The 25,361-nt window shown below is 45.3% G+C and overlaps 1 protein-coding gene across 1 annotated transcript in view; it reads right to left on the bottom strand.

The window, feature by feature from the left end:
- Window positions 1-25,076, bottom strand: part of NTMT2 (N-terminal Xaa-Pro-Lys N-methyltransferase 2) — a 623,657-nt gene extending 598,581 nt beyond the window's left edge. Inside the window, exon 1 of the mRNA XM_086936491.1 lies at window positions 24,660-25,076. Coding sequence (XP_086792617.1) covers window positions 24,660-24,813 — 154 coding nt within the window. The 5' untranslated portion in view covers window positions 24,814-25,076. The remainder of the gene's footprint in view (window positions 1-24,659) is intronic.
- Between the last annotated feature and the right edge of the window lie 285 nt (window positions 25,077-25,361).

Raw genomic sequence — 25,361 nt, 5'->3', positions numbered from 1 at the left:
CTCCCACGTATTAGGCTTAGGTCAGGTACACTGGGGTAGGCGCAGTTAGAAGCACCAGTTGAGTATGGCAGCCAAATGTATATATGAATGTATATATTTTTTCATTTTAACTATCATATGGCTAAGAAACCATATCAATGCTTTTACAGTATTATTTCGCAATCCTCCTTTTACTGTACGCGCTTTTTTATAATAACAAGTCTTGCAATTGTGGCAATTCATTTCTCTTGCATGAGAAGAAAGACTGTTCAATAAATAATACCTTTTATTGAAAACGCCCGTCTCTCTATTCTCTGCATCTTGGTGAAAGTAATCTGCACAACTGACTGAGTGAAATAGCTGTCTATTGTTTCACATGACTCTAGAGATTGACTCTTATTCTAAGGAGCAAAGTTGTCATGTTTATGCGGTTGTTGGAAAACTGAATCCCTTCTGGTCTGTGCCTGGGAAGCTGACCACTTCCCATTCAGTCAAGAAAGTTTCCAGTGACCTCTGAGCTGGTTGGTACAAACCCAATTAGGTTTAGCATAGTCAGTAGAGACCTGGAAGACCGCACTTCTACGTCTACACTGCTGTTTATGTTACTCCAATGCGCAGGGCCTATAGGGAAAATAGGAACTACACTACATGGCGCCAACTAACGCAAGACGTTAGAGTAACTCAGTCGTGCTTTTTCACACAGACCCTTTCTCCCGTAAATACTCCAATAGACGTCTGGAGTGGGTGAAAAGCTAAAATCCGCCCGAACTTAGTAGGAAGAGATTCCTATGTAAAGCTTCTGGTTTATTCAACGTTGAAGGATAGAGTGTTCCAAAATATTGTGCACCTAATCTTTGTCTCCTTGAAACCTGATCTGCAACAAAAGACCTTCCTGACAGTAAAATGCCAGAAGGCGGGAACAACGGAACCGCTGATGCCACAGTAAATGCGACTCAGCAGGGTCCCGATGGTACAGGTGTTAATGAACCGGGTGCAATAATCATCCCGTTCAACATAAGAAAAACTATAACGTTAAAACTTATAGAAAACGGACTGACCACACAAGGTGGCACAGTCGTCTTCGTGATAGAGGCTCACGAATATCGGCAGACAGAGGTATTCTATTCTTGGATAAAATTTCCAGCGGCAAACGCTGCAACACACGAGTTCCACTATTACAAAATAGAGGATCCACCGGAAGAGTACGCTCCTTTCGACGAATTTGAAATCCCATTAAAATACCAAGAGCACCTGCTCTGGTTTAAAGGCGACCATTACTGAGAAGAAGTTCCCTTGAATGAGATATTCAATAAAACAACTTAATTAACAAATCAATTAGGACAATAAAGTTAAGAAAATTGTACACAATTTATTAATATTACAAAATATATTAAGAAACACAAGTGGGCAAAAGCGCCACTGTACACAAATAAAAACAAATAAATTGGATGAAAAATTGTTAAAACGGTTTTTTGACATACATGGAGATCAAAATCGACCAGCAATATTGATACCAGAAAGGGGGAACAGACAACAGTACGACATCCAATTGTTACAGTACTAGGTGTACATTCAAACTCAATGTGATACCCATGTGCTGTGCACAGTTTTTATATTGTATCAACACAGGTATCCAAGTCTAGGAATTGTACTTGAAAGTGCATCGACGCGTTTCGGTGGTTGAAATAGTTTTGGGCCACCTTTATCAAGACTCTATCTTTTGTCTGTCGTGTATCTGGGGTCAAGAACGATCACCCTGCAGATAAACGTGATGCGCTTGGCAATACTGCTCGTTAAAGAGCGTCTTTTTCTGTTTAAAAGAAGTGGAAACCAGGGACGCTTTCGTCTTGTCCTCCCGGCGAAAACAATTGTTTCCCTATTCGGCCGAAGAGAACTGCCTGCTTCTCTGGTTTCAGTCCGGTTACTGGAGACCACTGAAGGGTCCACTGAAGGCTCTTTTTCTGTTTAAAAGAAGTGGAAACCAGGGGCGCTTTCGTCTTGTCCTTCCGGCGGGAAAACATTTTTTGTTTCCCTATTCAGCCGAAGAGAACTGCCTGCTTCTCTGGTTTCAGTCTGGTTTAAAGGCGCCCTAAAACACAACGATCATATTGCCAGGCTCGGTCCACTAGGTAGACCAGGAGCAACGTGGCCGGTTCTAGCCAGCTACACACCACACCCGGACATTGAAAAAATGTCTAAAGAAGAGCTGTTAGTACAGCTAAAAACATTAATTAAAATACATAGACAATTATTCCAATATGTAATGCGGACTGCAACAGTCCAAACAGCTGTTAATGTCCCACAGCTGACCCCTCATCAGGGGAACACAAATAAAATTACACCACAGAACATACAATCATGTCTTGGTAAAACACCCATAAAACGGGAACAAATTCCTTTCTGGTTAGCGCAGAAAATTACTCAAATAGAGGCAGTATTTCCGAATACTACCCCTATTGAGAAACAGAATTCTGATCATCTGCCTTCCAATGGGGGTCGCACCACATGTGGAGGACTGTGACACTTGGGGTACAGTCTTTGCTTCCATTTACACAAAAACACATGGTGTTCCGTCCATGGCGGTAATACCAGATGTGCTAAAACAGATTCAAAATGAATACGGTCCAGAACCTGCTTTAACTCTTGGTATGAAATTACTGAAAGACTTCAAGCAGGTCTCGGCTATATTACTAGCCAATATAAAAGGAGAAGCAGCATCTGTGGTGATCCGCCAGAAGTTGAAGGAAACAGATATAACAGATCAACCAATTGAGCTTGCCAGAATTATAGAAAAATGCTATGAAGAATTAGGTAGAGACAGCTTGGGTGGAAAACCAGTAAAACCCCAACTACTCAAAAATCCTGAAAAATTATTTATTAAAAATAATTCAAACACTCCTAAAAAGAGCTGGGATGGAAATAAACAATCCACTCCCAAGGAAAAAGTTTTCCAGTCCAGAGGAAGGTCTCCTCGACGGAGGGAAAGAACTCCGACTCGAGAACACCAGTCTCCCCAGAGGGAGCCCTCTGAGAAAAGATATAACCTTAGAAATAGGGATAACTTGAAGAAGCCTGATAGATATCAAAGTATTGATACACGTCCCTCTCGATCTTTTTCGCAGAAATCGGAAAGAAGAGGACGGTCAGACCCAGGAGAGCACACCAAGTCCAAAGACAAGGAACCTGCTCAAAGTAAAAAGTTACAATTTCCAAGAAAGAAGGTAGCCAGTATTAGAGTAATCGAACATGCCGAGAATACTGAGGACACAGTTGAAAAACGGGGAGTGGGCATAGACAATGCTAGACAGTGCAGCAGAAATCAGCATAGCTCGCAAGATCCTGATGAGTCATCTGGAGACAGTGGACACGAATGAATACATTCAAGTAGAAACTGCCGACACCAGAGTTAGCGAACCTCATAAGATATACGAAATAACACTGCGTATAGAGGGAGATAAGACTAGAAAAATAAGGGGTCTATTTTGGGATAATCTCTCAAAAGGCTATGACATCCTGTTAGCAGAGAAAGATTGGCCCCCGGAGTTTGTCAGGGAGTGCCCTCGTGGCGAAGAAATGATTATGCCTGCCTTCTCGAATCACATCCCGATTCACACTAAATATATATATGCAAGGAAATGGGCAGTAGCTCAGGCACCAGCATTATATAAAAACCATTTAGGATGGGATGAGGACTCTCCTCCTCACAAAATCCAGTTAAAAAATCAACCGACTGCACAAAGGCAGTATCCAATTAGGCAAGAAGCTAAAAAACAAGTCAGGGAGATTTTAGATCAACTTGAATACCAAGGGGTGATTGAAACATGCACCTCTCAAATGAACAATCCTTTGTTTCCTGTCTCCAAACCGGACGATTCATATCGTCTAGTCTTGGACTACAGACACCTTAACTCATGTTGCAAAACATTTGCAGTACAGAATTCGCATAGTGCTGCACTAATGAATAACATAGTTCAGAAAAAATATAAAACGACACTATACATATCTAATGGGTTCTTTTGTCAAAATATTGCACCAGAAAGCAGATACTTGACAGCCTTCTCAGTAATGGGGTCTCAGAAAACTTTCTGTAGGCTCCCACAGGGATTCAAGAACAGCCCAGGACTATTCTCAGCCAGAGTAACAGAGTTACTACAAATATATGATGATGAGGCATTATCTTATGTCGATGACATCTATCTTACAGACGACGACTTGGATACTCACTTGAAAAGGGTGAACACCATAATACTTGGTTTCGCTGCAGAGGGTTACAAATTCAACTTTAAAAAGTCTCGAATTGCCCATCTGACAGTCTTATTTTTAGGATACGAATTATCAAGTGAAGGAAAAAGCCTAGCGGACAACTTCTTAGAGAAGTGCACTGTACTCCAAGCACCGAAAACGCTGAAGAACTTACAATTGATTCTAGGCTTCCTGAATTTCGGAAGAACTTACATTCTAAATTATGCGGAGAGGGTTAAACCTCTCTACGAACTAATTAACCCTGATTTTAAACCAATCAACTGGACTCAAAAACACACAGAAATGTTGAGATCATTGCAAACAGACGTGTTAGCAAAAACAAAATTAGATACACGTGACAACACAATCGACCTTGTAATCCGAGTCATCCCAGGAAGATACGGATTCACGTACCTGACCTCTAATGAATGAAAAACTGTACCAATAGCTTACAAATCTCACTTGTACACACAAGGAGAAAAAATATTCAGTCTCACAGAAAATACTGTGAAAGCAGTACAAACTGCAATTACGAATGAACGAGAACTAGCACACGGCAAAAGGATCATTGTCCTCACAGCAGAATCCACCTTCGAGGCGCTATTCAGCCCAGTAAACCTGCCCACAGTGTCACTGGATCCGAAATGGATACAGTGGGAAAATTCTCTTGCTGCGGACGACGTGAAATACTATTTCGCCCCGCACATGAAAAAACTGAATGATTTAACTTATGAACAAGAATATCCTCTGCCAATCGAAATTCTGCCTCTCCAACAGTACTCCTGTATAATTTATACAGACAGATTTGTACAGCACTACAACGTAGAAAGTAAATCCTACGATGCAGCCTGCGCGATTGTTAAAGGTCGCTGGCTGTGCGGTAAATTCAGACCGAAAATAACAAAAACTGAATCCGTAAGAAACTGTTCGGCTCAGAGAGCTGAAATCAGATCTTTAAAGATGGCGCTTGAAAATGCAGAACGTGAATTCCCGACACTAATCGTGTGCGATTCGCATTTTTGCGTCAACTCTTACAATAATAAGTTACAGAGCTGGGTTCAAAATGATTTCAAAGATGACACAGGTGCCACAATCAAGCACAAAATACTTTGGAAACAGGTAGTTCTTTTACAGAAAGAACTACAAAAGACTCACGTGATACACACTCTGAGTCATCAACGTGATGGCGTTCACGTTACAGGGAATTCATTGGGCTAATACAGCCATAGCGGAAGCAACTAAACCGGCTTCCGTAGCCACAAAAAAGCGTTCAGAAAAATACATAGACGGGGAAACCAGGCTGGCAGTAAAGACGTCCTTAAAAGGCGACTGTGCAGCACTACCCCTGAACTATCCACTCAATTATGCATACGTAATAGATGCAAACTCCGTTCCTTTTGCTCGAATCCCTGGAGTGGGGGATAGGGTCATTCCAAACACGAATCGGAGAAAGTTATTAATAGCAGACACACACATGGGTGAAGGTCCAAGGCACAATCAGATGAAGGAATCTCTGACTGAATTACAATCAGTGTACTGGTGGCCGGGGATGAGCCTGCACCACTATAAATTTGTAAAGAACTGTCCCGACTGCGACAGAGATCGCAGCAGCGAATCAAGCGGAGTAATGCCATGGCCTGGTATGTAGGTAGCATGATGCTGTCTATATACAATCCAGCGTCCTATTAATTGTTTTAGACTATATTCACTTTGAAAATGTCACCCCAGCGCTCGGCTGACGCCAAAACTGTTATAAAAGATCTGCGAGTCTTTATCGGCACATACGCAATTGCCATGTTCCATTCTGACCAGGGTCCCGCTTTCAGCTCTCGAGCTTATAAGGAGGCCATGGCCAGTATGGGCATTGGGTTGCAATACTCTTGTCCATCACACCCTGAGGGGAACAGTGTAGTGGAAAGAAAAAATCGAGACATAAAGCAATCTATAACAGCGAAGGTATTAGGTTCGGGTGATGGGTGGGTCAAACATTTAATAAGTGTCCAACTTAGTCTAAATAATTTGCCAAGAAATTCTCTAAAAGGTTTCAGCCCGTACGAACTATTGTTCGGAACTAGAATGCATGTTCAGGACCTCGATAGTCAGGCTTCAGTGGTAAAAGATAAGAATAAAGACTTTGACATCAAAGATCGTTTGGCTGTTTTACAGGACTTGAATGAATCAAGAAAATCCTTAAGCAACATAAAGTTAAAGCAACAGCCAACTACCACTGAAGACACACCACCTGTCCCAGCAAGACCTGTCTGGATTCCAAAGATTGGGGATCTAGTCAGAGAGAAAAAAGCGGTGAAGAAGGAATTTGGGCCTTCTTACAGAAAAGCAGTACCTGTCGTGGCAATCAACGGAACAAGATCAGGTAAATCATGAATTGCTGACGACCAGGCTACAAGAAAGGATGGGCTTGTCGGGAAATGTGCTGAAATGGTTTAAATCTTTCCTGCAGAATAGGACTCAACGTTTCCTGGTCAATCAAGCAACCTCTTCCCCTTGTCCTACTGCCGTCGGTGTCCCACAAGGCTCAACCTTATCCCCAGATCTATTCAACTTGTATGTTGAACCCCTCACGGAGATCCTTAGGGAATCACAGATACCCTATCACATGTATGCAGATGACACGCAAATATACATAAAGATCGCCTCCCTTGCTGACATTGACCTAATGAACAAGACACTAAAGAGAGCTCTACAGTGGTTAACTACGAACCATCTGAAACTAAATGCCCATAAAACTGAATTCCTGTTAATTTCACAGACGAAGAACCGTCCTGAGGTAAAGGAATTGACGAAACTGGTGACCGCGTTGGACTGCACCCCGACCCTAGTCAATTCAGCAAAATCACTGGGAATTACCCTAGATGAGAATCTGAACATGAAAGATCACATAAACTCAATGGCCAAGACCGCCCGCTTCCATCTGAACTATTTAAGAAAACTGAAACCGTACATCTCAAAGGCAGACCTAAAACTGGCTGTACAATCCCTAGTTATTTCAAGGATCGAATACGGTTGCACCACGTTAGCGGGACTACCGAAAACATCCACAGCACCACTAAAAGCCTGTCTCAATGCAGCGGCAAGACTGATCACGGGATCGAGGAAATTCGATCACATATCTCCTCACCTGAAAACACTAAACTGGCTACCCTATGAGGCCAGAATCCAAATGAAGATGGCCTGTATTACCCACCGAGCAGTTCACTGCAACACGCCGAGATACCTGGCCAAGAAAATTAAGCTATCGGGAGGCAACAGACCAACTAGAAGCGTCAACGAACTGCTACTGAGGCCAGCCTTTTTCCGGAAGAAAAAGACTTACGACCGAGCGTTCTCAGGAGCCGCCCCCAGAGTCTGGAACACAATACCTCCGAACATCAGGAAGATTCAAAATTTGATAACATTCAAACGCGAACTGAAGAACCACCTGATGAGCAAATACCTCTCATAGAGTAGCGTACAGATTAGTGATGAAACATCCACACCAAAGAGAGAAGGCCTCAACCTAAACTTCCTGAAGATCAATTATCTGCCAATTGACTGATTTCATGTTTAAACCTTGGCCACACACTTTACTACTACCTCAAACGTATATGACCCGATATCGATAATCTCTCAGATAATACTATATACGCTCTACCTCATTATGTTTTATTGCCAGGATCCTGGTTACATGGCAACACTCTTTACTCCTTAATGCTATTTACACATGTTATTTGCACTGTTATACTATATAACCATACCTCACCCACCTCCTACTACTAACTGGATGGGCGAAAGAACTCTTACTTATAATCTCCCTTACAGACTATCCTAGCGTCTTATATGTCATATATATCTGTTGTTACAATTGCCTCCATAATGTCTGTAATCTACCCCTTACAACTTATCTTAGTGTCTTATACGTCATATATATATGTTGTTACAATTGCCTTCATAATGTCTGTAATTTATATCACATGTGAAGCGCTCTGATACCCACGGGTCTTGTCCGCGCTATACAAAACTCTATAAATAAATAAATAATAAATAAATAGTACTACCGCCCCTTGCTGGTAAAAAGGAGAACCGAGTTGTATCAATCGACCTGGTAAAACCACAAGCATGTGGCCTATAATCAACAGTAGGCCCAGTGGATTCCCGAGAAACAACAGAATACCCAAATTTGCAACAATCCAAGAGGTTCAAACTGAAAGACTAATCACATTTGATAAACCTGCAGTACACAGAGAAGGACTATGCAATAATGCCATGGAACTTATGCCTCTTGAAACACAGATTGAAACAGTTTGTCATGAAACACCAGTCTACAATGATGTGGAATCAGAATGTGCTAGCGAAAGACAAATGGAGAAAACAATTCCAACTATTGACAGAACTGCCTCTGGCTACTTCATCAACTTCGATACCTTTTCTGAAGATCACGACGACCCTGAAGTGAGACCAGAAACAAAGACTTTTAAAGAAAAAACAACTGAACTCTTTCATCAACTCAAGGAAATTTCCTTATTTCTCCATGGTTAGATTTTTGGTTTGGGCTAGGTATATTTTTCCTCCTGCTTTGGCTCATCGTGGTACTTTGTTTGGGAAAATTCATTGAGGGAAAATACAGTTCAATGGACACAGCAAGTCAGAACATCAACTTAGTCCTGAAACCACACAGATCATCCCACGTGAAGAAAAGAGGACTATCATCAGTAAATGTCACAGCCATTCCAAAACCCGGCGGGGTAGTATGGGATAAGACTGACTATGAAGCATATGGCCCGGTCGAGATCTTGAAATATCCTCACCAGTTCAAGGCTTCCTTAAGTGACTTTGTAAAACCGAGTACATTTTCTGATGATTGGGATTTTGAAAGTATAAATAATATGATGTCAGATTTAGTGTTGTCAGCTAGATTTACAGAACATGATTATTTACAAGGTTTGTCTAATTATGAACAGATGTACTGCTTCTCACATTACGGAGACCATTACTTACATAAATCTGCACAACGTAGAAATGTTTTTAAATATAATCAATGGGAACATTGTGCTACTCCCCCTAAAAGCAGTTCTAAAACATTCTATGAGAAATTCTAGCACTTCTCAGGGTTCAACACAATTGATGCAGAAACGTTTTATTACAACTGTTGGATAAAACAGGGACGAAAACCATGCTGACAAATACTAAATTGATATATTCATAAGCATTTTATGAAAAAATGATGACATTTGGTTTTGATTTTTGGAAAACAACATTGAAACAAAAACCATCTGGGGTACAAAAGAATGGCAGGTACAAGGCCTAGAAGCATTATTTCGAGCCTGCATGATCCCAGAACAAATAATGTTCTTAAATGACACAATTCACCAAACAACCTGTCTTGGCCTAGCTAAGATTAAAGACCTTAACAAACCGTCTATTCCAAAGCCAATACCTGATAATGCAACAACAGATATTGAAATATACGTATCTAAAATTTTACATCTAAACGGAACACATCCTGATTGGAAAAAGTGGTTAATCTGGCCCATTGACACGAATAACTGTCAAGATAGATTCCTGAATAAAACACAGGGGTTAACAATGACCAGACCAGACCCTAGATACTCCCAGAGACAACATCCAGGGATAGTTACAACATACAGTGTAGGGAAGCTGTGTCTTGAATGGCTAGAATCATCCACACTGGCAGAAATTAAGCAACACTTATCTTTACTTAAAGATGGTGCTGATTTGCGCGATTTCATTCTGGGACCACACAAACAGCGTCAAAAACGTTTCATAGCGGCACGTATATATGCGGCATACAACGAGGCTTGGAAAGTAACACAAATTGAAACAGCTGAAAAAATACGAGAAATTGGCCGTATTCATTTGGAAAAATCACTTTCTGTTGTGGACAATGGGTTAATGACTCTGTCCTCCAGAATATATTCACTGGACAGTATTGTATCATCTGCCATCGATATAATAAATAAAGACTTGCTAATGTTACAACATGGCCAGTCGCAATTGCGTTCTATTGTACAGCTAGGCTGGACGCTGCAAAATCTTCGTTCAGGCTATGTGCCATGGCGTTTAATCAACACAACGTCATTGTTTTCCATCTTTAACCTTACTGATAAACAAATCAGCTTGGCACAGAAAGGAGCAGACTATACAATCCTGAGCATCGAAAAACTTGAGAGATTACCATTGACAATGTCAGAAAGTCCTGTCATTGAATGGATAATACATGGGATTATCACAATTCAGATAACACCTTTCCGATTTAAAAATTGCCTTGCTTATATACCGACTGGCCAGTATGAACGATTGGGTAAAGGGTACATTAAGTCAGCATGGAAATTACCATATACACACACATGCTATAGTGACAGCAACAAAAATGTATTTCTTAGTGGTGAAAACTGCAAACATTCACTAAGTGGGATACTTTTGTGCCAGGGTATTAATTTACACGGGCCTGTGAAGGAACTTCAAACAACCTTTCATGCCACCAGCATGTCACACCTGCAACACAGATAGAGCCTTTCTTTAAGCAACTCTCTAATGGGTGTTACATTCTAATAACGGAACACAGCTGTTGTGGCTTGATGCCAGGGAAAGCATATCTCGTAAGCGTAACTTCCATGGTCACTTGCTGTATGCAAGCATTGTTTCCAAACGGCCCTGGAGATTCCGAGATGCCGATTTGGCCTCCTTTGAATGTCTCTTCTATACGAATTGATACTTTAAGCAGAATGAAGTCTGTGCTTTTACAGACAACAGTGCCCATAACGTCATCAAAAGAGACGTATGATCTCCAAGTTGCAAGGACAGCTTCGGAGATACATGACATTTTATCAACAAAGTGCCCCGTGCATTTCACAGAAATGCTTATCCAAATTCTAAATATGTCAGATGCCGTAGGTATCTCAGGCGTATTTAAGACGATTTTTTCAGGACTGTTAACACGATTCAAAGCAATTCTGGGCATCATTCCCAATTTTGTCCATTCAGTCTTTGGCAGCATACCCCTAATTTTGGGACTTGTAGCAGGCATTTTATTTTTGACCCTCCTGCTCCGATATGGCAAGCCAAAACACAGACATGACACCGGCAAGGATGGAAGATACGATCCTAGCAGTACGCTACCGGGACCGCAAAACTAGAGTCCTTGGATTGGCCAGGCTGAGAGATCTGAACATGACCTGGTTTCTTTCATTCAGACCTATATGGCAGACCTGCATCTTACCTGTGCTTCGATGTATGCTATGCGGAGAAGAATGCGTGTTAGACACCTGTCTTGCACTACCATCAGCAGTACCAATGGATATCGATACTTTGCTAAGTCCTGTAACGGCTCACGCATCGTGTTGTCCCCAGCGGCTACCAATCCTGATGACGGCATTCGTTGAGACTCCTGTGCTACGACTAGGTGGCGGCAGTGAAGCGATACATGAAAGCAACATCACCCAAGTATGGCCTTCTGTGAGCATTGCTGATCCAAACATCGATGATAGCAATCATTCTCACACCTGCCAAGTCACAGCATTATCGAACTTGGTCGAACTGTCACCTGAATATGTAGACCTGTTCTTTAAGAGCCTGTCTGATATAATGTTCTCCCCTGAACAACAACAATGATTTTTGGGAAAAAACATACCGGCGCACAGCGTTCCCATGAACTCTGAATTCGGCCTTCAGTTTTGATCAACAAAAACTACTGAAAGCGTTGGAACTCTATTCCCCCGTTCACCATGAAATTTTTTTTTTAATTGAACATTTTTCAAAATATTTACCTTTTTTTTCCTGGCACAAATACCTTTGCTTAAAGTAGAACTATTCATAAAGACCAGAACTTCTATTTTTAGTAAATCTAGAGACAAAATAACTTTACCTCAGCCTCTAGCACATTTTTTAGCAAATGCATTTATATGTGATGAAATTATCTCGCCCTTCTTTTCTGTATAAAGAGATATTTCATGTGTTATTTTTTCGCAAAATCGTTCAACTATTTACATATGCTATGATTTTTGAATGATTTCTATGCTTAAAAATGTACAGCACCTATATTTTCATGTATTTCAAATACGCCATTTCAAATGCCATATGTATTTTGGGGTGGGAAGTATTACACACGCATCTTATTGCTTTAGTTTTTAGTAATTTGATGGACATAAATTCGTGGAGTGGGTGTCGTGTTCTATCTAGGACCCCGATCAATATTGTGACCTTATGCCCCTATACGGCTATAATCAATCCATGCCCCGATAATGGCATAAACGATCAGAGCCATATTTCAGCTATATTTCAGAAACTCGTCTCTGCAGCTCATTAACGTACATGACACAGCAGAAGCCACTATCTTAGATTCCTAGATTACACTCCGAGTTCTTTCAACAGATAAAACCCCCAGCAACCTGGGAAAGCCCCGCTTGCTATGTTTTGATTAGTAATAGAACTCTAATGAGCACTGTAAGAACGACCGGTTCTTAGTGACAACTTTATTGACGTCTTATGTCCAAAAACTTACGTCAAACAAGGCACCTTCCAGGTATAAATAATACCAACGTTGCCTTAAGCAAACGCAACAGCGGTGGTGATGAATAGAGGAGCTGAACAGCTGTCCCTTGCAGAGACCAGCAGATGCGAGAAGCCCACGGACGTTGCCCCTCCTCCTCCTTGACGCGCTGAGAAAGATGCTGTCTTTTCTCCTGCCGAGAAAATCCAGCTCCGGCATTTCCAGCCTACTCTTGCGAGTGACTGGGATATCGAGTCCTGAGAGGAGATACAAGACCTCCGACATTCTATTCCAGAGGTACAGTGTTGACTAAACCCTTAGAGAGAATGCTTGAAGCAAACCCTTGGCAAAACCAACTTAACTTAAACTGCTACATACTCCCTCCCACGTATTAGGCTTAGGTCAGGTACACTGGGGTAGGCGTAGTTAGAAGCACCAGTTGAGTACGGTAGCCAAATGTATATATGAATGTATATATTTTATTCATTTTAACTATCATATGGCTAAGAAACCATATCAATGCTTTTACAGTATTATTTCGCAATCCTCCTTTTACTTTACGCGCTTTTTTATAATAACAAGTCTTGAAATTGTGGCAATTCATTTCTCTTGCATGAGAAGAAAGACTGTTCAATAAATAATACCTTTTATTGAAAACGCCCGTCTCTCTATTCTCTGCATCTTGGTGAAAGTAATCTGCACAACTGACTGAGTGAAATAGCTGTCTATTGTTGCACACGACTCTAGAGATTGACTCTTATTCTAAGGAGCAAAGTTGTCATGTTTATGCGGTTGTTGGAAAACTGAATCCCTTCTTGTCTGTGCCTGGGAAGCTGATCACTTCCCATTCAGTCAAGAAAGTTTCCAGTGACCTCTGAGCTAGTTGGTACAAACCCAATTAAGTTTAGCATAGTCAGTAGAGACCTGGAAGACCGCACTTCTACGTCTACACTGCTGTTTATGTTATTCCAATGCGCAGGGCCTATAGGGAAAATAGGAACTACACTACATTGTAAGATAGGCAGCTCCTGGCTCACGTCGGTATATATGCCACTAAAATGTTCAACCCACTTTTCTGGAGAGATAAGACAATCTTTGTCAGAGTTGGTTGAATCATCAAACATTGGGCTATTAACCACTCTCCAGAATCTGGTGCTGCTAGACAAAACGCTTGCTTGGCTGAGTTCACCCCAAGCCATTTCTTTTAACTGTGTTTTTCTTGTTTTAATTGCAGATTTATACGCCCTTCTAGCCTGCTTGACCATATTTACATCCCTTATGGGTTCCTTCAGGGCACATAGTAGTGCAGTGTGCGCACTAGCACACGCTAGGTCAAACCAATTTTTATATTTTTGGGGCCTTACTTTGCAACGTAGCGTCAAATTGTCCACTACCTGCTTCATTATGCGGTCATAAGCACCTAAAATTGTTAGTGGGTCAGAATCCAAATTTGAGCATATACTAAAATCCTCTAAATGCCCTCTATATAGATTTTCAAGGAAGTTTTCAGGGGTAATTGCCTCCCATTTTAATCTCTGATCTTGATCTTTACTAGCAATGTTGGAATTAGAGATGAATGTCAGCGGTTTCCAGAGCCTGGACGCAAAAGATCAGAGTAAGGGGATTATGATCACTCAAACAACTATGCGTGACTCAAAATGTGCCCAATAATTCAATCAACGGGCATGAGACTAAAATATAATCAATAATGCTTCCATGTCCCTGCCCAGTATAGGTCGGAATGAAGGCAAAGTTTCTACTTGTTCCGGGCAGAATAGATTATACACAGATAAAAAACTCTCTAGATAAGTCTCCGGCCCAAGTTCCAGAGGTAAGCTCTGGGACATGTCCACCGTACCTCCTTGTGAATGCTCAGATGGGTCTCATTTGAGTGGCTGGCCGAATTTGCGAGTAACACAGGTGACTTGGCCACACTTAGGGCCCCATGGATGATCTTTTTTGTTCCGCGTAAGCTCCTAATGAGAGCCTTTTTTCCGTGAGCTGTATCTCATGCTGGAGCACCGATTCAGCCCTGGACAAATGGACAAAAAGGCATCCAATGTACCTGTCACCCCACCCCCTACTTTCTGGCCCCCAAGCTTTCGTTTTGTGGCCATAACCCCCTCCTGTTATAGTGATTATAATAGGCTTTCACTGCCCACTTAAAATAGGAGGCTTGTCCTCTTGCAATTTGGCCAACAATGTACCCCCCCCCCACTTGCAATAAGGTGATGTTAATGTCCCCTTAGTCCAGAGTCTCAGCCAAAAGTTCCACTTACTTGTAGTCCAGGTGCAGATGTTAAGGGTATGACCCAGCCCAACCACCTCCTGGCTCCGACGGGCGCAGACGGGCCCGCCCTTGGCCCGGGCAGCGCTGCGGGAGGCGCCGGTTGAATTTAAGCACCTCTGGGCGCTTATTATGACGTGGATGGTGTGCGCCACGCAGTGGAGCCTGGGAAACGGAGTCCCGAGACACAAGGCGACCCCACAGGCAGCCAACGCAAGAAAAAGGAGCCGTGGGCACAGAGCCCTCCCCTAGCTCCACAAAGGGCCAAAGTTGACGAGCCAACCCCCAGCAGCAATCACGGGCCAACACGGAAGCAGAGGTAGGTCCAGGAGAGAAAATTACAGGAAAAAATGCAAAAGTCGAACTGTAATTGCGATTTAAACAACTTAACAAATAAACATCACTATAATTGGAAAGGGAAAACAAACCCTGACGAGGTAAACATAAGAGGAAACAAAAATGTAGAAGTCGCAATGTAGTTGCGACCGGGGTAATTGTTAACAGATACTAGTCCCTGTAAACAGAAAATAAAGACAAAAGAGGGGCCCTCGCTGTGTTAAAACTAATTAAAAATAAATGTGCACGTTTTATTTCTCCTTATACATAATATTAAAATAAACCAAATACAAACAAAGGCTCAGGGCTTCCTTCAGTCGGGATGTTTGGGATAACTGTTACCACATGCACGTCCCTCTGATAAAAAAGGCAAAAAAAACCCGGACAAAGCCAAAGAAGACAGAAAAGAAATGGTTTGCGAGTTTGCAGGTTTTGAACTAACACACAATGTTTAAAATTATTACGTAGAAAATGCTCCGGGAATGTTTGTTAGCGTTCTTAAGTTGAAAACAAAAAACAGGATTTTTTTTAACATGGGCAAACAAAGCCAGACAAAGTGAACATTAAAAAAAGAGAGAAAAATGTACAAGTCGCACTGTAGTTGCGATCTGATCGGGATCATTGTTAACGGATGCACGACCCCATCGACTGAAAGAAAAGATAAACACGGGTCATCACACGCTACACAATGTGATGGCCAAACAACATAGTCACTAAGTGAAATCGCCACAAGCACACAAGGGAGGGACAGTTCACAGTTGCTAAACAACACCAATAAAAAGCCTACATTTCTTAATGGCAAAAGCAACAGCCAACAGAAACCACTTAAAATTTTAAAACAAATACAATACAACAGGTCTTTCAGACAGCGCAAGCGCTGTTGAGGCTCGATCTAAACAGTTTAAATGAAGCATACACAAAGTATGTGCTTTGCTGGGCCTGTGCAGATATCAAAAATAAACACAAATAGTAACACATTCTCTTACCTACTCTGATAGTCAAGTTTGTGGCACAGCCTTATCTGATATGCAGCTGCAGCGTCAGGAAAGGTGAATAGGAATAAACAAACTTATTTTGTCCCCTTCGCCTATTGTTCCTGCATGATACAGCCCACCTTTCTAAAAGGAGTTGTGTGATTGAGGATGAATTTGAGAAAGAGCCCAGGCCAAATCACTCTACTCCAAGAACAGGAAGGAAAACAATTTTAGGAGTAACGTTTTAAATTAAAGATGCCATTTTGTAATGGTGTTTGCGCCGTCACTGTGAGGGCCAAGGCTCATGTTTGGGTGGGTCAGACTCATGCTTGGGTAGGCCTGGCCCTTCTGCACCGCCCACCCCCCTAGAATCGAATCGGGCCTGCAGTGGGATAGCACTAGCGCCCTAAATCTAGAATGAGCTCATAACGGCTACCTTGTGCGGAGATTTAATTTTAATGAGGTGTCAATTATAACGTTCGGTGTCATAACCTCATCTGCTTCGTACAAATGTGAGAGGCAGGCTTTCAAGTGCTAAGTGAGTTATAAAAAGCAACAATTAACCAGGAGTCAGTCCAACTTTGTAAATAGCTGCTGCAAGGGAGAGTTGTGATCATACGTGAAAGCACACCCGATTCTCGCATGACATGTTAATGAGCCAGCTGTTGAGTTGAGCTGGTCCTTAAGTTACTGATATCACACTCATAATTCGGCATAGCCATGTTAAAACAAAAAGTGAAGCTAAATCTCTTAAGGCGTCTTTTTGAACGCAAAGTATGCAAAATTTAACAGAGGATTCACAGAGGAGTAAATGTGAATTACACCGTTGCAAGCACTAATAAACAAGCGGACCTTCTTCCCAAAATATGAAAAGGTACGAAAGCATGTCATTCATACGAACCCACAGCCTGCTCACTCATATCTAGACTATGGGCAGCAATAAGAGTGGCCACTGTGGATCTGTTTAGTTTCATCTAGAGATTTCAGTGACTATAAGCTGTCCGGGCTACAATGACGGTCTACGTAGTTGTGCTTTTCAGCTCCCAGGGTTTGTGTCGGGGAGAGGGAAACCCGGGAAGATGTGATAAACACCCGCTTAATCTGCTCTTAGTGATGACTCGCAATCATTTGTCACGGCACTTCTCACACTTTTCAGCACATCCACGTTACACCTTAAAAGAAGTAAAAGATACAAAAAAGTGGGCAACTGTACTATTTGCTACAGTTTTTACAATGGGGTCCTGGGGGGGGGGGGGGGCGACCGAAGGGAGGCCTTCCCCGCCCGGGGAAATTTGGGGGCCGGGGAAAGGGGGGAAAAGGGGGTGAGATGGCGCCGCCCGGGGGGCAGGTGGAGTTTGGTAGCGTTTGGGCTGGGGGGCGGGGCTTGGTTGGGCTTCCGGCGGGCTGGGCTGTGGGATCCGCCCGGCCTCGCGGCAGAGACACCATTTTAAGTGAGGTGTCTCGGCCGCCGGGCGGGGGGTGGTGTTTTGGACAAAAATTTTGGTTTTGGACAACATGATGAATCGAGCATACGATCGGACATGGCAGGCGGTATGATGGGACATTTCGGGCTTGAAGGAGAGTTTCACGGCGCGGGACACATCGCGGCCTGCAGTGGAATGGACTTCATGGTTGCGTGTGTACAATGGGACATTGCAGTCTTTCCGAGGGGACAGTTTGCTTGACACGAGGTCTTCTCGGCGCGGGACACTTCGCTGGACGTAGGAAGAGCTCCGGAGAGCAGCTTGCGGCTCCACACGACCGAGCGGATGGGCCTGTTCTGGCTAGTGCGGGCGGTCAGGCTACAACGTGGGACTAGGTGAGTCCCTTCTGCCCCTACCCGAAGGGTCCGGACGGCCGCCGGGTCTCTGCTTTGGGGCAGGGGGGGAGTAGAGAACCTTCGTGGGATTGTTGGCGGTTTGCCAATGTGGTTTATGGTTGTACAGATATTGTTGTGGTTCAAGAAATGTGGTTATTGTTCTTCGGGTATTAAGGATGTTCTTAGTGGGGGTGTACATGTTGGGGAGTGTACGCAGGGGGTATGGACTGCTTAGTGGTGTTAGAGGGGGAGGAATAGGCGTTTCGGGGGGTGTTCATGGTGCGAGGTGCTGCAGATTTCAGAGGGGCCTGCCTGCTCTTCACGATCGGGGAGCGTCACTTGTGAAGGTGCCAGTTCGTCCTTCGTCGTTCGCTTAAAAAACACTTCTAATAGCCAGAAGCACCCGAGATGGTCAGCTCAGCCTTTTCAAACGAGGAAAAATGCCTTTTCAAATTTCACGAGCAAGTGGCGGCACTTTGAACAGCCCGCAGCTCTGAATTTTCGTATCCATCCAATGTGGCAGTCCCATAGTCCAGTTTGGAGTTCGATGGCACCCTTAAAGACTTTGGTGTGTTCTGAGGGCGGAAAAGGCGGTTTCCATCCCTGAAAGTGGGTGGGGGAGTGTTGCGGGCAGGTGTGATAACACAGCGCTGGTGTGTTTAGGGCTGCGCACGGGGGGGGGCAAGTTGGTGGCAGGGCGTGCAGTGCAGTGCCGCCGGGCTGTCAGCCCGCCCAGGTGGGGGCCGGGGTTTGACGGACACTTGCCAGAGGCGGGAGAGCGGCGCTACGCTGACATGGCCACAGTTCGCGCCTTTCCTCACGGGCACGGCCTGGCGTGCGCCACTGCCCTGCGGGACTGCCCACGATCATGGCGGTGCATCGCCTGTGAGGCGGTTGAGGCGAGTTGACAGTCAATAGAATAGGGGAAATTGAATAAATAACTGAATCCTGTAACATCGTCTTTCGCATCCCCCGCCCCGCCCCACCCCACCACGCAACATGCACCGGCCGGCTGCTGTACATTGAAATGAGCTTTTGTATCCTGTTAATGTAGGGACACATTAAACATGATTAGACTCTTCCAAAGTGCTCTTTGCCCTCGGACCACGCGAGTTTCAGGGCATTCGTGAAGGGTGAGTTAGCCAATATTGAAAGTGGGTTTTTTAAAACATGTAAAATGGGGCTGCTTTCGAATAGGCAAAATAGTTTCTACCGGCTTCTTACATGCCTTTCGCGTGACTAGAACCCATGAGTCTTTCCTATTATTGTCGCACACATCGACTACACGTTTGGGGTGCCGTGCCCGTACTTTTAACACATTTGAACAAATATACAGAGGGTTAGCAGTCCCAAACTATGAGGTAGGGATAGGTCGGGGGTCTGCGTCTTATGGGGAGTGGTCTACAGTTGTGTTTTCGGGGCAGTTGTGACCTGTTGGAGGCAGCTTTTAAATTGTTGGAAGACTTGCATCTTCTTAGCATTGATTGAAAGGAAGCGGAAGGGTGAAGCTCATGCGATGGGTCACGGACAGATAGAGTTACTGGCATCTGCAATGTGTACACGGTCTGTGGTTAGCAGCCCTGCATTTCTTGGTACTTGTCATCAGTGGAAGTTTTGCGTGACCTCCACACACTGGTGGATTTGCTCAGCTCCCAGGGTTGAATTGAGAGCGTCCATAGTTTCGGTACCACAGGTGCTGCTGCCGGCATTTGCCCATTTGCCCTGGCTGTCTGAGTTGTTATGTGCTGCCACACGGAGCAGCCTGGTGAGTACGTAGCATTGGTGAGAAACAGTTTCTCATATACTCCGGATCCTACTTCATGCAGCCAGGCGTGAGAGGCAGCGGGTTTTTGTTTGATATAGTACTCCACCGGAAGCTAATGCACTGCTTTTACTGGGGTTTCAGTAGGTCCATATTCAGGGCTTAGTTAGTAAAGCAAAAGGACATCTATCATAAAACCCTGTTTTCATTCCTTGAATGGTGAATGTCGGGTAATCGCAGTTTTGTAATTCCTAATATTGCAACCTCAATGCCTTTCGTACATGTTGAAAGGCTAATTTTATTTGCAAGCGGGCGCAACTACTGCTTCACAGCATGGGGAACGCCAAGTTGTTTGATACATATGGAGCAGAGTGCCTGTGCCCACACATTTGCTCGGATGCCGGCGACTGGCACTATCAAAATGTCAGGGGGTCGAATGGCAGGACTGCATAGTTATGATTTCGCTTCATCCCTCTAGCATAACTACCGGGCACTCCCTGCACTTTGAATTTTACTCCTGCAGGTTCTTTTCGTACCTGCATCCCTTTTTTGTCACTGTTACGGTTTTTTTCTCCTCTTCTGTCCCCCTTTTTGTGTTTTTTCGGTTCGAGCATGGTGCAGCGCACAAACGCCGCATAGAGATGACCTGGTGGAATTGATCTGTAGTGTTTGGGAAACTTGTGTGAAATATTAAGGTCCTTTGAGTGGTGGATAGGTTGGGAAGTTCTTTGGTTTCAGGGGGACAGCAGAAGGCTAGTAGCGGGACAAAATGGTTTGTGTTTCTGTAGCGCAAGTACAGTCTGTTTTAGCACGAGTGCCATGGAAGACCTAATTGGAAGGCAACCCTTGGTAAATTTGGTGCTCCACGGTGGGCTACTGAGCAAGGCGGAGTGGCACTTCGCACCTTCGTTTCAGTGCCATATGTTAAATCTGGGCCCAGGTTACGGGTCTTGCGCTTTGTGTTAGAATTCCAAGCTCTACATTATATACATACTTTCTTTAAAGTTACATAGTGCTCAGCTTTTCTATGCGCAGGGGCATTGCGGAGTACCACGCTGATGTCTTCTGTAGCACCATTTTATTGGTATGAAAGAGGGATGCAAGTGCGACTTTTGGAAGGGACGGTTTTCACTGTTGAAGTCCTGGGGTGAACGGCCTTGCAAAATATCTGCAGGGCACTTGTGAATACGGCAAATGAAAACTTAACGTTTCAATGGGCCGAGGGCGTTGCGAGTCGCACGTGGGTAAGAGGTACGTTCTTCCACTTTATTAGTGGGGAACAAGGAGGCCAGCTCTTAAACTTTATATAAGTGACAATTTTCACGGTTGAAGCCTAGAGTGCAACACTTTACAAGATATCTGAAATCGCACGGGTGGATACGGCGAACAAATTTGACGTTCAATGGGCCGCGGGCGCTTCAAGTCGCGCGGGGGTGAGAGGTGCGTTCTTTGCAGTGGGCTTTTCCCTGGCGGACAGGCTCTGGGGGTGACGCACTGTGTGGAGGACTTCTTTCTGGGTGCCAGAGAGGAAGCACGGTCCTTTGTCGGTGTGGGCATTCTCCGTAATGAGCTCGACTCCGTGGTCAGGGAGCACGCCCGCCGGAGGACAGGGTGTCGCAACGCGCGGTGGGGTCTGACGCCGAACGGTGCCGCGGCCATGTCGGTGGCGACGGGATAGGGTAGGTGACGGGGGGGGGGTTGGGTACTGCGGCAGGGGTTTCTTCCGGGCGGACGGGCGCAGGTGTGGGACACGCATCCGGAGGGCTTCTCTCTGGTGGGACGGCCGGCTTCGGCAGACTGCCTGCAGGCGCCGGGCGGCTTCTCGGGGCTGGTTGACAGGGGGGGCCCTGGGCGCCAGAGAGGGGGCACGGCCCCGTTAGTGCGGCATACCTGTTGGGAGCTCGATTCCGCGGCCAGGAAGCACGCCCCGGGGGTGACGTCGACTGAGGGCATGGCCCTATACAGTTAGTGACGGAGGGCATGGCCCTATGCATGGGTGACGGAGGGCATGGCCCTATGCAGTGGCGACGGAGGGCATGGCCCTATTCATTGGTGGCGAAGGGCATGGCCCTATGCATTGGTGACGGAGGGCATGGTCCCTATACAGTGGTGTCGAAGGGCATGGCCCCTATACCTTGGTGACGGAGGGCATGGCCCTGTACGTCTGTGACGGAGGGCATGGCGCTATACGTTGGTGACGGAGGGCATGGCCCTAGACCTTGGTGACGGAGGGCATGGCCCTATACGATGGTGACGGAGGGCATGGCCCTATACGATGGTGACGGAGGGCCTGGCCCTATACCTGGTGGCGGAGGGCATGGCCCTATACGGGGGGACGGAGAGCATGACCCTATACGTTGGGACGGAGGGTATGGCCCTGTGGTTAAGGGGGAGGACCGGTGGCGGTTCAAAGACATGGACCGGACAGCACAGGGCTTGAGGGGGGGGTCCGCGGCACGCCATATAGTTGGGGGGTGGTTCTGCCGACTGGGTCATGTGGCATGTCCCGGGTTAATGGAGGGGGAGTCCTAGGGGGGGGTCGAGGACCGTTAGCACGTCCCTCGAGTGGCGGTTCTTCCTAATATAGGGGGGAAGAGCAGGAGAACTGTTTGGATTATCGGGGGTAGGTCAAGCACAATAAAGTATTTAGCCAGGGGGAGCGGCAAATTGACGTTATGCTAATTGTACTGTTTGTGGATTGTGGGAATCAGTTAGGGGAGGGGGTGGGGGTGAGGCAGGAAATTACATATTCATGAGGTTTAGATTGTGCGGCGCAGGCCAAGGATGTTATTGCATAGAACGCACCTGCTTCCAATAAAGCGGCCTTTATCACACTTACATTGAGTCCCGGGTCGGTGCTTAAACACCCGCTTAATCTGCTCTTAGTGATGACTCGCAATCATTTGTCACGGCACTTCTCACACTTTTCAGCACATCCACGTTACACCTTAAAAGAAGTAAAAGATACAAAAAAGTGGGCAACTGTACTATTTGCTACAGTTTTTACAATGGGGTCCTGGGGGGGGGGCCGACCGAAGGGAGGCCTTCCCCGCCCGGGGAAATTTGGGGGCCGGGGAAAGGGGGGAAAAGGGGGTGAGATGGCGCCGCCCGGGGGACAGGTGGAGTTTGGTAGCGTTTGGGCTGGGGGGCGGGGCTTGGTTGGGCTTCCGGCGGGCTGGGCTGTGGGATCCGCCCGGCCTCGCGGCAGAGACACCATTTTAAGTGAGGTGTCTCGGCCGCCGGGCGGGGGGTGGTGTTTTGGACAAAAAAAATTCCCTCCCACCCTCCCTGGGTCATGTTTGGGGGGGGGTGAGGGGGGGGCCCGAGGGCAGGCATCACCACTTACGGGGGAGCCCCCCTTTGCGGGTGTTTTTGGGGGTGACAGGAAAGTGGGGCAGTGTTTGTTGGAGGCTGGTGCAAACGGGGAGTTATGGATTGGGTGGGGGGGTTTTCACATGTCGCTGGAGCAGGTGTGGGGTGCATTCTGTATGTAGGGGCGGTTCTTCCTAATATAGGGGGGAAGAGCAGGAGAACTGTTTGGATTATCGGGGGTAGGTCAAGCACAATAAAGTATTTAGCCAGGGGGAGAGGCAAATTGACGTTATGCTAATTGTACTGTTTGTGGATTGTGGGAATCAGTTAGGGGAGGGGGTGGGGGTGAGGCAGGAATTTACATATTCATGAGGTTTAGATTGTGCGGCGCAGGCCAAGGATGTTATTGCATAGAACGCACCTGCTTCCAATAAAGCGGCCTTTATCACACTTACATTGAGTCCCGGGTTGGTGCTTTCTCCCCCCCCCCCCCCCCCCTTTCGCCACTGGGCCCGAATGGAGGTTTAATAACGGGAGAGACGTGAGGGGAACAGAAATGTGAAATCTAAGCGCCTACACAATAGCACAAGCTGGCACTAGAGAGCATTTTTCCAGGAATAACCTTCACTTGAACCTTAATCTTATGGCTGCATGAGTTGCTATACAGAAGTCAGGTTCGTGAATCAGACACATCTCTGTAGATTATGACAATGTGTACGTGTGACTGCCCTTGATATAATTTATACCCGTGTTTGTGAAGCAGTGTGTACAGGTCAGGAGCTCATATCACAAAGTCTTCTGGCTCAGGCAGCAAGCATTGGGATGTAGAGGTCACCCCTAAACAAAATAGTACAAAAGAGCAGTGATGTTAGTTTTGCATTACTTGTGAGAAGTGACTATTGTTGTTTAATAAGTAAGTCTGGCGCAGCTTTTACAGTGGAATGCATGCTCGTGGTATATTTTATTATAAATCATAATACTAGATGCTCAAAATTACAGGTATAAAAAGAATAGTGTAGTGTGGTAAGGCTGAATGATTAATGGAATTCTAGCACCTGTTCAAAATCTAGTGAAGTGATACTCAAGGTAGGGCCCAGTGGCCGCACGCGGCCCTCCTGGCTTTACATGCGGCACCCTGGGAAGCAGCTTACTCGACTCAGCACTAATATGGGGAAATAATTTAAATATACAGCAAACGCTTAGGTAAAGGTCAATTGCAGCTAGGGAAAGGAAATAACAAGGCCGTTAACTTTAGGAATACTTCATTTTTAAAAGACAGCTTCAAGATATACATACTTTGTTTTCCCTACTCCCTCTTTACACCCCCGCTGGCATCAGTGCGGCCCTCGGTCACACCGTAGACTAAACTTTGCGGCCCGGGAAAACGTTTGCGAGTACCCATGATCTAGCGTATATAATATTTGAAGAAAAGCAGCACTCACCTAATGGCTCCCGTTCCAAAAGATATAGATAACTCTCAAAGAAGTCGTTCCTGAGTGCCTGGTGCAGGATGAAGGACATGCTGTGCCGGCATAGCTTCTCGTCGGTTTTCTGCCAGCGAGACCTGAACGCCAAATGCGCACCCCAAAACTCCATATTTTCGTAATCTGCTTTACAGGCAACAGAGGAGATTCGAGGGGGAGCGCGGTGACCGACGGTGAGATTTTAAGAGTTGGGAGCACCGTGCAGTCTAATCGCAAGGGAAGCTGCTGGCATTTGCTCAGAATATTCACAGGAGTATGATCTTTCAGGCACCACGTGCTGTGGGGGAGAATGCAAACTATAACAACGTAGGCCGCCGAGAACTGCTTAGCAAGGGGAAACGTATATCTGCTCAGAGGAGATTTCATGTTGTGAAAACTGCTCTATTTTAAGTAATAGTGGCAGGGAGAAGCAGTGAGGAAACGAAACCCTGACATGCCCTTACATATGGGCGCCTGAAGTAGATGCGCGGGCTGGGGGGGGGGGGGGGGGGGGGGGGGGGGGGGGGGTCTGCTGTAGCACCAACAAAGGGTGAATGAGAATTAACGATGACGATTCTTTTTCTTTTCATATTTGCTATGTACTCAAAGACAGATGTCAAATGTCAGTCTAGCCTTCTAAATAATTGCTGCTTAAAAAATTTACCCGGAGACTAGTATTTA

The sequence above is a fragment of the Lissotriton vulgaris genome, chromosome 1_1, assembly GCF_964263255.1.
Source record: "Lissotriton vulgaris chromosome 1_1, aLisVul1.2, whole genome shotgun sequence".
NCBI classification, from domain to species: Eukaryota; Metazoa; Chordata; class Amphibia; order Caudata; family Salamandridae; genus Lissotriton; species Lissotriton vulgaris.
Note: the sequence above shows the minus strand (reverse complement) of the source record. Positions and strands in the feature narration are given on the sequence as shown.